The sequence below is a fragment of the Bison bison genome, unplaced genomic scaffold (genome assembly GCF_000754665.1).
Source record: "Bison bison bison isolate TAMUID 2011002044 unplaced genomic scaffold, Bison_UMD1.0 scf7180017864389, whole genome shotgun sequence".
NCBI classification, from domain to species: domain Eukaryota; kingdom Metazoa; phylum Chordata; class Mammalia; order Artiodactyla; family Bovidae; genus Bison; species Bison bison.
The window spans coordinates 7,330,248-7,342,476 of record NW_011494961.1 but is presented as its reverse complement, the minus strand read 5'-3'; the positions used below and the strand labels follow the sequence as shown (position 1 = coordinate 7,342,476).

Here is a 12,229-nt window from a genome sequence, read left to right as displayed (position 1 = left end):
CTCCCCCCCCCCCATTTTAGTACCTTGCCTTTCCTTAGAAATTTTAGAATCTTCTTGTTGGTATTTATTTGAAAAAAAAAAAAAGCCTTCATGTGTTTTTGGGATTGTATTGAATCTGAAGATCAAAATTAAGATAACTTACATCTTAATGTCAAGCCTTCCTGTCCACAAAGATGATATATCATTCCATTTGTTTAAGTCCTGAATTTCTTTTGTCAGTGTTTTGTAGTTTTCTACATATAGATTCTTCACATATTTCATTAAATTTGTATTTTCAGTACTACTTTTTGTGTGAGCTGTTGTAAATAGCATTTTGGCTTTAGAATCTGAATCCTGAATTTTTAAAAATAGCGATTGCTATTCTGGTTGCTATTACTACATAATAAATTACAACAGAACTTAGGGGTTAAACAACCATTATTCTCACAGCTTGTGTTGAGCTAAGAATTTGAACAGGGCACAGCAAAGATGGCTTTTCTCTGCTCTAGGACGTCTAGGGCCAGAGCATCTGCAAAGGTTATTTTGATGGCTGGAGATTAGGATGACCTTGAAGGCTCATTTATTCACACATCTGGCACTTAGACTAGAATATATCAGACTTGTACTTCAAACCAGAGTGCCTAGCAGTGACCACTCTGTGTGTTTTTGGCATCCTTAGACCATGGCAGCTGTGGAGTAAATGGGCTTCTTATGGAGTTGCTTAGGGATCCACATGCAAATAATCCCATCAAACGATACAGGTGCTCAATTATCTATGACTGAGTCTGGGAATTTATACAGCTTTGCTTCTGCCATTCTTTATTGGTGGAAGCTGTTACAAGCCTGCTCAAATTCAGGAGGAGTAGACAGATCCTAGCCTTCAATCAGCAGAGTGTCAAAAGAGTTTGGTGACCATGCTTTAAAACTGCCACGGTTACTGAGGCAATTATCGGGAATATAAGTAAGTGAAAATGCTAATACTAGTGAAATTCCCATAATTTACAGAGTGTCTTTTTTTTTTTTTTCTTTTTTAAAGAGAATGGGTGCATTTGTGATCTTTGCCAGGCTTATTTTTTAGTTTATACAGAAGAAATATAACTTTAATATTCACTGGCTCAGAAGGTAAAAAATCTGCCTGCCATGTAGGAAACCCCAGTTTGATCCCTGGGTTGGGATGATCCCCTGGAGTAGGAAATGACAGTCCCCTCCAGTATTCCTCCCTGGAGAATCCCATGGACAGAGGAGCCTGGTGGGCTACAGTCCATGGGGTCTCAAAGAGTCAGACACGACTGAGCAACTAAGCATTCACTATTAATATACCCTAAGAAAAAGTTAAGAATTATCTAATACATTTTAAAGTTGAAGAAAATGCACAACTTGTTAGGTCACAGTAAGACAAAATTTTTAAAAATTATTGTCTTGTCCTAGCATTGTCTTTAAATTTAAACTGATCTTTATTTTTTTTTAGTGCAAGTTTAAAAAAATTGATTTTAAATATTCAAAAAATTATTTTACTTTGAAAGGAGTTAATTCAGATATTATTTTAGTTAAATTATACTAGAATTTTTTTGGGGGGTACTCTTGGATCATTTAGATTTTGGTAAGGAATGGTATGCATTGACATATAATTAGCTATTCTTACCTTCGCACCCTCTTTCCAAAGTAAGTACCTTCCTTTTCCTTGATGGATGGAAAAGTAAATAGACTTTTTTGGTGGGTAATTTACTTCTGATAAATGTTACCAGTTCCAACATTCCTGTTATTTTTAGAAGAATGGCATTTGAGTAGCTTGGACAAGATCATGGTTATTGTCCTGTTTTCAGAGATCATTTAGCATAGATAAGCCAAATCAAATCATAGAGTGAGTAGATATTTAAACAGATTTATCTGATCTCTTGATTAGTAAATGTGTACATTGTTGGGTTTTCTCAGGCTATAATGAAGAGTGGCAAAACCATTTTTTAAGATCTGTTTTAGTAAGAGGAGAAGAACATTTTACACTTTTTTTTTTTAAGGCATGTTAATGAAAGATTTGTATTAAGACTTGTTTCCTTTTAAGTAAATTCTTGTAAGTGAACTATGATCATGTGAAATATCCTATAAGAAAAGTAAATTATATACCTAGTAAAATAGTGTTACCTGAGTTTTGGTTCCTTGTATACTTGGAATTACAGAAGTTTGGACTTTATTTTTTGTTTACAGCTTGATTGTGTGAGTTATCTTTGGAGAATGTATTTAAATGACTAAATGCTAAAGATTATTTAGTAGGAATTGAAAATAGAATAAGGAAATTATTCATGTATCTTTTATGAGTACGTATTATCTATTTTATACATTATTATGGCAAGGAATACAGTGACACCTTCTTCTGTGTCAGTGAACTTGAAACAGCTTGAAATTTATATACGTATATCTTTGTGTGTGTGTGTATGTGTATATGTGTGTGTGTGTGTATTTGATTATCCTTTCATTTGGGCTTCCCTGGTTGCTCAGACAGTAAAAAATCCACCTGCAATGTGAGAGACCTGGGTTTGAACCCTGGGTTCTGAAGATCCCCTGGAGAAGGGAACAGCTACCCACTCCAGTATCCTTGTCTGGAGAATTCCATGGAGAGAGAAGCCTGGCAGGCTACAGTCCACAGGGTCGCAAAGAGTCGGACATGACCAAGCGACTTTTACTTTCACTTTTCATTTCAGAGGCTTCCCTGGTGGCTCAGGGGTTAAAGCATCTGCCTGCAATGTGGGAGACCTGGGTTCAATCCCTAGATCGGGAAGATCCCCTGACAAGGAAATGGCAATCCACTCCAGTATTTTTGCCTGGAGAATCCCATGGAGGGAGGAGCCGGGTAGGCTACAGTCCACGGGGTCTCAAAGAGTTGGACACGACTGAGCTACTTCACTTCACTTCACAGATACCTATTTCATTCCAAAAGACAAGCAAATTAGATTCCAGGATAATTCAAGTTTGCCCTTGGAACCAAAACTAGAACTCCATTGTTTGAGATAATTGACCTTCTGGGCTGAAGAAAGCTAGTAGGATTTTAGTGTAGCGAGGGCCAGCAGATCACTGTTTAAAAGCATGGACTTGAGCCAGATTATCTAAATCAAATCCCAGCGCTATTACTTTCTAAGTATGTGACTTTATTAACTTAAATTTTGTTTCATTTATCTTATTATAAAGTAGTTATGATACTCTTTATTTCAGGTTGTTATGAGGAGGAATAAAGGAGTGAATATATGTAAAACATTAGAACAGTGAGTGGCACAAAGTGTAATGTTTAGACTATTAATAAAATTAAGTTATGATAACTTTAATGATACAGATAAAATAAATACATTCTATAGGGAACAAAGATAAATATGTAAAAATGAAAGTATTAAAAGCACTAGAGGAAAACATGGGTAGTTTTATAATATTGGAGTGGGGGAGGCTTTATGAAGTATGAATTAAAATTTTATCAAGCATGAAAGATTTTACTACATGATAATTGAGACACTATAGCAGGAGACAAGGTGAACAAAGTTAAGTAATCTGAAGGAAATACAGGCAGCACATAATAGTAACATATGGTTAAATTGCTTAATGTATATGAACATTTATAAATTATTAAGGGACACACAATCCTTTGGGGAGAGGGTAGATAACAAAGATACCCAAGTGGCTAAGAAACATTTGTAAGGATTCTCAGCATCACTCAAAGTTTAGTACTGCAAGATAAAATGTTTCTCTCTTATTAGATTGGCAGAGATTAAAATGGTACTCAGTGTTGGGAAGATGAGGCATTCTGAAGCATCATTGATGAGAGGTACAAATTGATAGACATTTTTGGAGGTATTTGGCAATAATGGTCAATTTTCAGTTCAGTTCAGTCGCTAAGTCGTGTCCAACTCTTTGCGACCCCATGAATCGCAGCACGCCAGGCCTCCCTGTCCATCACCAACACCCGGAGTTTACTCAAACTCATGTGCATCGAGTCGGTGATGCCATCCAGCCATCTCCTGTCGTCCCCTTTTCCTCCTGCCTCCGATCCCTCCCAGCATCAGGGTCTTTTCCAATGAGTCAGCTCTTCACATGAGGTGGCCAAAGTATTGGAGTTTCAGCTTTTAGCTGAAACTAAACATCAGTCCTTCCGATGAACACCCAGGACTGATCTCCTTTAGGATGGACTGGTTGGATCTCCTTGCAGTCCAAGGGACTCAAGAGTCTTCTCCAACACCATAGTTCAAAAGCAAAAATTCTTCGGCGCTCAGCTTTCTTCACAGTCCAACTCTCACATCCATACAGGACCACTGGAAAAACCATAGCCTTGACTAGATGGACCTTTGTTGGCAAAGTAATGTCTCTGCTTTTCAATATGCTATCTAGGTTGGTCATAACTTTCCTTCCAATTTTAATTGCCCCTAAACCCTTTGAACCTCCAGTTTCAATTCTAGGAACTTATCCTGCAGATTCATCACAAAGGTAGACCTCATAAATTAGTTCACTCCCTGGAATAAATATTCATCATGGGGATTTAGTAAATAATGTTATGTTTCTACAATGAAATATTATTAGATTCTTTTAGAAGAATAATAAAGATTTATATGTGCTAACACAGATGGATATCCTTGCCGAACTGTAGTATGGTCTTTGTGGTTAAGTATATATATATATATGTGTGTATGTATATATTACATATATTGTACATATAGGTATCCAAAGAATACACAAGAAACCATTAACTAAACTACATCTGGGAAGTAGGATTTCAGCTACCAGGGAAAGAAGGGGACTTGTACTTTTCACTTATGTTCTTCATTGTTTGAATTTTTTAAATAGTAGATATATTGTTTTATAATTTTTAAAAAAAGGGGGGGGCAGTAAGAAAGGTTTGAACTTCAACTTTGGTAGGTATATTGTTATCATGATAAAATAGCCTAAAACTTACCAATTTAAAACAAAAAGTACTAATCTCATAGTTTCTTTGGGACATGAAGCAGTCTAGCTGGGAGATTCTGGATTAGGATCTCAAGCATGAGATTGTAGTCAGCTGTCAGCTGGGGCCCTGGTTATCGTTAAGACTCTATTACTTGGTGTGAAGAGTCTGCTTCCAGACTCACTCTTGAGGTTGTGGGCAGATCTCAGTTTCTCTCTGGCTGTTGGTCATGAGAATGCGATTCCTCACTGTATGGGTTTTTCCAGAGAGCTCTTCACAGCTTGGCAACTTTGATCTTCCGCACTGAGAGATCTAAGAGTGCCAGTACCTGAGACAGGACAAGTCTTAGGAGTGATAGCATTGCCTCTGCTGTATGCTGCTGGTCACAGTCCAATATGGGCATATCGTGGGAGGGTATGAGTACCAGAGCATGGAGGTAACTGGGCACCATCGTGGAGGCTGACTACCACGGCGGGTCTGTTAGAGTACGGTCTCTCGTAACAGTTTGGGATTATGAAGAAGTAAATTAGGGCAACATTTAGATGGGAACTGTGCTTAAACATTAGTTGTCTTCTTACTAATCCCTGTCAATACGTGCTTTTCTTTTTCAGGTCCGGCACAGAATCAAATGCAGGTTCCATCTGAGTATGGATTGCCTCCTCAAAACTATATTGTTCCCTCAGGACATTACTCTCAAGGACCTGGGAAAATGACCTCATTGCCATTGCAAAGCCAGAGTGGTGATTACTACTCTGGTCTCTATACGGTACCAACCCAGAACGTGGCGACTCCTAACACAGCCAGCCAGCAAGCAGGAGCACAGCAGATGTATGGCAGGGCTCCTCCCGCCCCTCACGCTGTGGGATCCACTCCGGGATCTTTCCAAGGTGCCTCGTCCTCCGCATCGCATTTGCATACGAGTGCCTCCCAGCCGTACTCCTCTTTTGTGAATCATTCCAACAGTCCAGCCACGTACTCTGCCAGTTCCTCTGTTGCTTCTCAGGGATTTCCCTCTACTTGTGGTCACTACGCTTTGTCAACTGTTTCTAATGCTGCGTATCCTAGTATTTCATATCCCTCTCTACCTGCTGGTGATCCATATGGGCAACAAATGTTTACCTCACAGAATGCTCCAGCTGTCAGGCCAATTAGAGATAATTCATTTTCTGGTCAAAACACCGCTGTCAGCCATCCGTCCCCGCTTCCACGTCCACCATCACGACAGTACCACCAGCAGCAGAGTCTTGCAGGATACAGTACTTTTTCGTGGTCAGCCCCAGGCCTTCCATCAACCCAAGACAATCTGATTCGAAACCACACCTCCCTGGCTACAGCCAGCAACCCAACAAATACCGGTAGGTTGAATAAAAAGTCCACCAAAGCATGGTTGAAAGTCAGTGCATTTCCAATCCGTTTTTATTGCATGACAGTTAAAGATGATATTGCCCATTAGAAAAATCAGAAATTATCTTCCTTTTGCTATTTATTTGCTTTTATTTACTGTAAAATTTTGCAGCATCTCCTTGAACACTTCCCCTTCATTTGTTCACAGCTAGCCACCTGACCGTCTGCCTTGTATAGCGTGGTTCCTTGCCCCGAGGAGGATCTCAGTTGGTGTTTACTGATACGTTTTCTTGCCTCTGCTATAGTAGTCTTTAATGTGAGTTAGGAATAGGGCACAGTGGAAAAGTCCATTTGAGGATATGTTTTGTTAGCTGCTACTTTCTTTTTTATATTAGTTTGGCTTTGGGACAGTTATTCTTCCAGCCATAGCCCCAGTTCTCTGTAGAAAAAATTATGGCCTGAAATACCAAACTGATGAGGTGAACCCTTATTTGCAACTTTCACAGAAGATATGTTTCCTATACATTAAAGCTGATGCTTTCTCAGCCCCAGATAGATAAGTTAGAATGAAGGACAGTGAAGATGGAGAAAGATGCATGAAGAATACTCTTGTAATTAGTCTTTCTCACCTTCCTAGACTAAGATATGATTAAATTTATTTGTTTAAAAAAGTTATGTACACAAGCTATATATGTAGTTTATTTAGTGTGGGTTTTGCATAAAATATACTCACTTTAATTCATCTTGTCACTTGGACCTTAACAAAATCTGCTCTTGAACTGAATGAAACAGTATGAAAAGAATGAGTACTGGAAATCTGTGATAGTTTTCTGAATAATGTCTCTAGATGGTTTATCAGAGTCTAGATAGCCACATGTCAAGGATGTTGTAGAAAAGTATCCTTCCCTAGACAGTTAGATTATTTAAAGTTAGGCCTTTAGAATCTTAGATCTGAGCTGTACATTTGAGATCACCTGTTCTTTCAGTGCTGTTATTTAGAAACACCTTGGGTTACAAGCAACTAATAGTGGTTTAAACAGAAAAGGTGTTTTTTCCCTCACATAACAAGGAGTCAACAAGTCTAGGCAGATGCTGATCCAGATGTCCTCTTTGTCTTCTCTGCCATCCTTAGTATGTTGGTTTATAGAAACAAGATAACTTATGTACCTGTCAAAATTAAAAGCAGAAAGAAGGGAGAGGAAAGACAATGGGTTCGTGGCACTGACAGGCTTCATTTTCTGTGTCATTTGCCATTGCTGTTTTAAAAGACCATGTCTAATTTAAGGGAAGGCCAGAAAATGAATAATTCGCTTTGGAGCCTCCATGGTAGAGACAGGCATGAAAAAAGGGGTTAGCATTGACTGGGTCTTAGGTAAGTCAGCTTGAAGCATCCGTCACAATTCCCAAATCTGGCTCTGCACCAGAATCCCTTGCATAGAATCCCTCAAACCCAACTGACTGAGCTAGAATAGAATAATCTCCAGGGTAGTCTTGGGAATCTGAATTTCTGACTGGCTCTTGAGTGATGCCTGGTAACAGATCCAAATTCTAGTGCTGTCCCTTTGCTTTACAAACTAGGAAAGCCTGTAGTCCTGAGTACTGGAAGAAGCTCAGTTGCTTCTGACTCTCAGTCTGCCCATCTCGGAACCAGGGCTTTCTGTCCCATAGAAATCCTGTTTTCTTTTTCCTTTCAGCAATCCTTTTACAGATCAGCTTATCTAAGATCCCTCTGACCTAAGGATTTTATGACTTTTGTGACCAAAAAAAAGAAGAAAGTCAGGTAATTCCTATCTTATTTCTGAGATGGGAATAGGACCAGATAGGATGAATTTATATTAAGATGTAGGATTGAAAAAAGTGGGGCCACTTGGCTTATGAGTAGAATACCTATTGGCAAGGGCCTACTATTGAAAAAAATATTGAATAAATAGTAAGGAGAATTACAAAATTACCTTCTATTTGAATGACTAGTAATTAGTCCATTAGGCAAAGAGAAGGGAGTGTATTTCCATTGTTTTAATTGTAATACTATATTATGAAAGCCATAATAAATATAATTTTAGAAGTTAATGTGTAAAGAAGTGGGTTTTCCCCCCCTTAGATTGGTAAGTGACTTTAATTGTAGTTCAGAAGTTGACAAATTAGATATATCTCAGGTTAATATGGCCTATTGCTTGTCATCATGTTAAAAGAAAGAGATTACTTTTAAAACTTACTTTAAAATTCGGTATTACAGAAGTTCCTAAACTTCCTCAGTTGATGTTTCTGTACTTTTTTCCAGTGCCCCACACTATATCATAGTAATAGTTCTTAAGGTTTTCTGACAGATGTTACTGATTTCTCTTGGAGAATTTAAAACATCCCTTGGAACTGCAAGTTTGTCGCAAGGGCAACTTGGGTACTTAAGTACAAGGTTTGGGAACCATAGGTATATTGATTGTAACTTTCTAGAAAGACAAGCAGTTTAATTGCTTTGGACACTTAAATTATATTGTCAAAGTAGGAATCTTATATATTAAGCATGGTTTTGTATGAAAACTAATCTGAGTAATTGATAAGAATGATTGCATTTATTACTTGATTATATTAGCTTCATTTTCAGGTAATATAGTTAAACTTCAGCAATTCATGAAGGGTTGAGATCCAAAAGCATAACCTGAGTTAAGTGAAGTCACTCAGTCGTGTCCGACTCTTTGCGACCCCATGGACTGTAGCCTACCATGTTCCTCTGTCCATGGGATTTTTCAGGCAAGAGTACTGGAGTGGGTTGCCATTTCCTTCTCCAAGGGATCTTCCCAACCCAGGGATCGAACCCTGGTCTCCTGCATTGTAGGCGGATGCTTTACCATCTGCACCACCTGAGTTAAGTGATTATCAAAAACACAGTGATTGATACAGGCTGTTACTTTTAGGCAGTTGAGTTCATATTCAGAAATGTGGAATAAAAGAGACATTTAAACATTATCTCATTTGCCTCTTTATTTTAGAAAAGCACATTAATATAATTTAGCACTAGAATTTCAGATTATTTTTGTTAAAAACATGGTGATGTATGTTTTGAGTGCTATGTTAAGTTAATTTAGGGTGAAATTTTGGCTAGTGTTTAAAAGGTATCATTAGGCCATTAAATATTTTTTTAACTGTCTCTATAGGTAAATTTCTCAAGGTTCAGAAGCTCTTTCCTAGTTTGAGGTGAAGTTGGTTGAATAATACAAGCTCAACAAGGATCACATCTTGCTGGAATATTGTAAAATAGTAGTATCTGATTAATGCTATTTTACCAAGTATAATTTTATTTTTTAAAAAAAGAAACTTTTAAAAATCTACTCATAAAAATAATAATAGACATTGATAAAATCCTTGTGTAAAAATCTACAACTTACATGATACTAAGGTGTAATCACTGATATGTTAATATATGTCTGTCATCTTGAGGTGATGATGTGCCTGAGGAAGAGCAAAGTAGATACTAGGAGGTGACTCTCTGGATAAAGAAATCAAGTTGGAAATGTTAGAAAACTGCATTGGAGGTACAAACAGTACAGTTAAGAGATTATTTCCTCTTCGGGGACGTGTGTTGAGCCTGCAGAGTTGTGGGATAATAACGATTGTGCCCCTCACACGCCTCCAGTTTTTCACAGGCACTCTTGAACCTTGTCTTTTCTCACCTTTGTACTTCCTGCCTGAAGATTTTCGATACTTACTCCCTTAAGCTCAGAAGATGAAATGTGCATCTTTATGACCACTTCCTTCAAAACTTGGTTTTATCAGTTATTCCTTTTCTGGTCTCTCAGTTTCCCAGTTTCTGCTGGGCTGTGGCATTGGGAAGATGAGAGGAAAGGACGAGGCGAAGGAAAAACATAAGCTTGGTTCTGTCTGTAATCAGCAGCCATCAGAAGTTTTTAAGCGCAGTGGTGACTGTCAGGTTTGTGATTCAGGTCTTCCCGTGAGCAGTGCGGTAGGTGAACTGGAAGAGGAAGAACTTGGAGACAAGATTAACTAGGAAGGAGTTAGATATAACTATCTAGATGAGGATGCTAACACAGGTTGGGATTCGTTTAGACAGAAGACAGGTGGCAAGAGATGATTTCAAGAAGTGGTTGATAGGGTTTATGAAGGAAAAGGAATAATAGAAGTTGACTTAAAATTTTCTAGTTTGAACAGCTTGAATGGGTAGTGGTGTTATTAGTTGAGAATTTACTCTTCCTAGTTCCAACAGAGTTGTATGTACACTTACTGAGAAGCTGCTAAGAACTAACAAGGGAACTACCTTAATGCCAACAAATAAATAGATAAACGGTTTATTTTTGAATTGTGTTCTGTCGCTACATATACCATATTTCATCTGTCACATTCTCTTTGTGAAAGGGGTAGTTTTCTTGTTTTTTTTTTCTGGCATTTTTTTTTTTTGGTGGTCTTTAATATTTGTGGAACTTGTCTTCATTTATTTGACAGATATTTGAAAGCCAACTATGTGACAGGCATTTATTTTAGTGCTGGGAGATAAAATAGCAAATAAAAAGACTTGATGCCATACCTCATGAAGTTGTAATCTTCTTAGGAAGGCAAACATTATCCAAATAAATGCAAATAAATGTAAAATTGCTATTGTCATTTAAGTATCATGAGGCAGAGATTTATGGTGCTCGGTGAAGAGTATTCTAGGTACATCTGGCCTGTTAGTCGTGGAGCTTAGCAAAGTTTTCCTTGATATTTGATATGTGAGCTGCAATCTGAAGAATGAATTTTCCATGTATAAGATAGATTACAGATAAAACAAGTGTCTAAATGCAAAAAGGCAAAACTTCAAAACTTTTCAGAGAAAATGTGGAAGAACCTTCAAGTAGGGAAGAATTTCTGAAGGACACTACATATAATGTTATCTAGCCATAAAGAATAAGCATGATGAGTTTTACTAATTTCTAATTAAGAACTTTACTTGCCATTAACTGGGAGAAAAAAATTTATAATATTTTATCCAAAATTACACAAATAACACATAAGATCAATAAGAAAAAGAAAAATACACAACCAAGAAAAAAACACAAACAGGCATTTCACAAACGAAAACATACTCGGTCTCATTAACAATCAGGGAAAAGCAGCTTAGAATGCGAAAACTACTTATACCTAGTGTCAGGATGAGGAAACCTTGAAAGACTGAGCACACCAGGTCATGGCAAGGATGTGGAATAAAAAAAATCTTAGACACTGTTTGTCAGAGGATCTATTGGTTCAATATTTTAGGGACATGGGAAGGTGACCATACTCTAGAACACAGCTATCCTACTTCTGTGTCCTCTAGAGAAGTGTTCTTCTCACACTTTGTGTGTATGAGTTACCCAGGGTCCTGTTAAAATGCAGGTCTTGATTCACCAGGGCTAGTGTGGCCCTGCCTAAAGATTTTGTCAAGTTTCTGACTAAGGTGTTGGTACCCTATAGAGTACAGTTTGAATAAGGAGGCCCTAGAGCACGACTGAGCGACTTCCCTTTCGCTTTTCACTTTCATGCATTGGAGAAGGAAACGGCAACCCACTCCAGTGTTCTTGCCTGGAGAATCCCAGGGACGGGGGAGCCTGGTGGGCTGCCGTCTGTGGGGTCGCACAGAGTCGGACATGACTGAAGTGACTTAGCAGCAGCAGCAGCAGCAAAACACCACTTCCTGTTTTAGATGTGTAGTGCTAGTAGGATGGAGAAGGCAATGGCACCCCACTCCAGTACTCTTGCCTGGAAAATCCCATGGATGCAGGAGCCTGGTGGGCTGCAGTCCATGGGATCGCTAAGAGTCGGACATGACTGAGCGACTTCACTTTCACTTTTCACTTTCACGCATTGGAGAAGGAAATGGCAACCTATTCCAGTACTCTTGCCGGGAAAATCCCATGGATGGAGGAGCCTGGTGGGCTGCAGTCTGTGGGGTCGCTAAGAGTTGGACACGACTGAGCGACTTCACTTTCACTTTTCACTTTCATGCATTGGAGAAGGAAATGG

The 12,229-nt window shown here is 38.4% G+C and overlaps 1 protein-coding gene across 3 annotated transcripts in view; it reads left to right on the top strand.

The window, feature by feature from the left end:
• The first annotated feature begins 5,118 nt into the window (after positions 1-5,118).
• The window catches only part of SEC24B (SEC24 family member B), a 65,986-nt gene continuing 58,875 nt past the window's right edge, over positions 5,119-12,229 (top strand). Inside the window, exon 1 of one of the 3 annotated variants that reach the window (XR_826914.1) lies at positions 5,119-6,249. Coding sequence is in view for 2 of the 3 variants with exons in the window: in XM_010858549.1 (XP_010856851.1) it covers positions 5,523-6,249 (727 nt within the window). In the remaining variant the exon portion in view is untranslated. The remainder of the gene's footprint in view (positions 6,250-12,229) is intronic. The other 2 variants (XM_010858549.1, XM_010858550.1) reach the window with 2 other exon arrangements.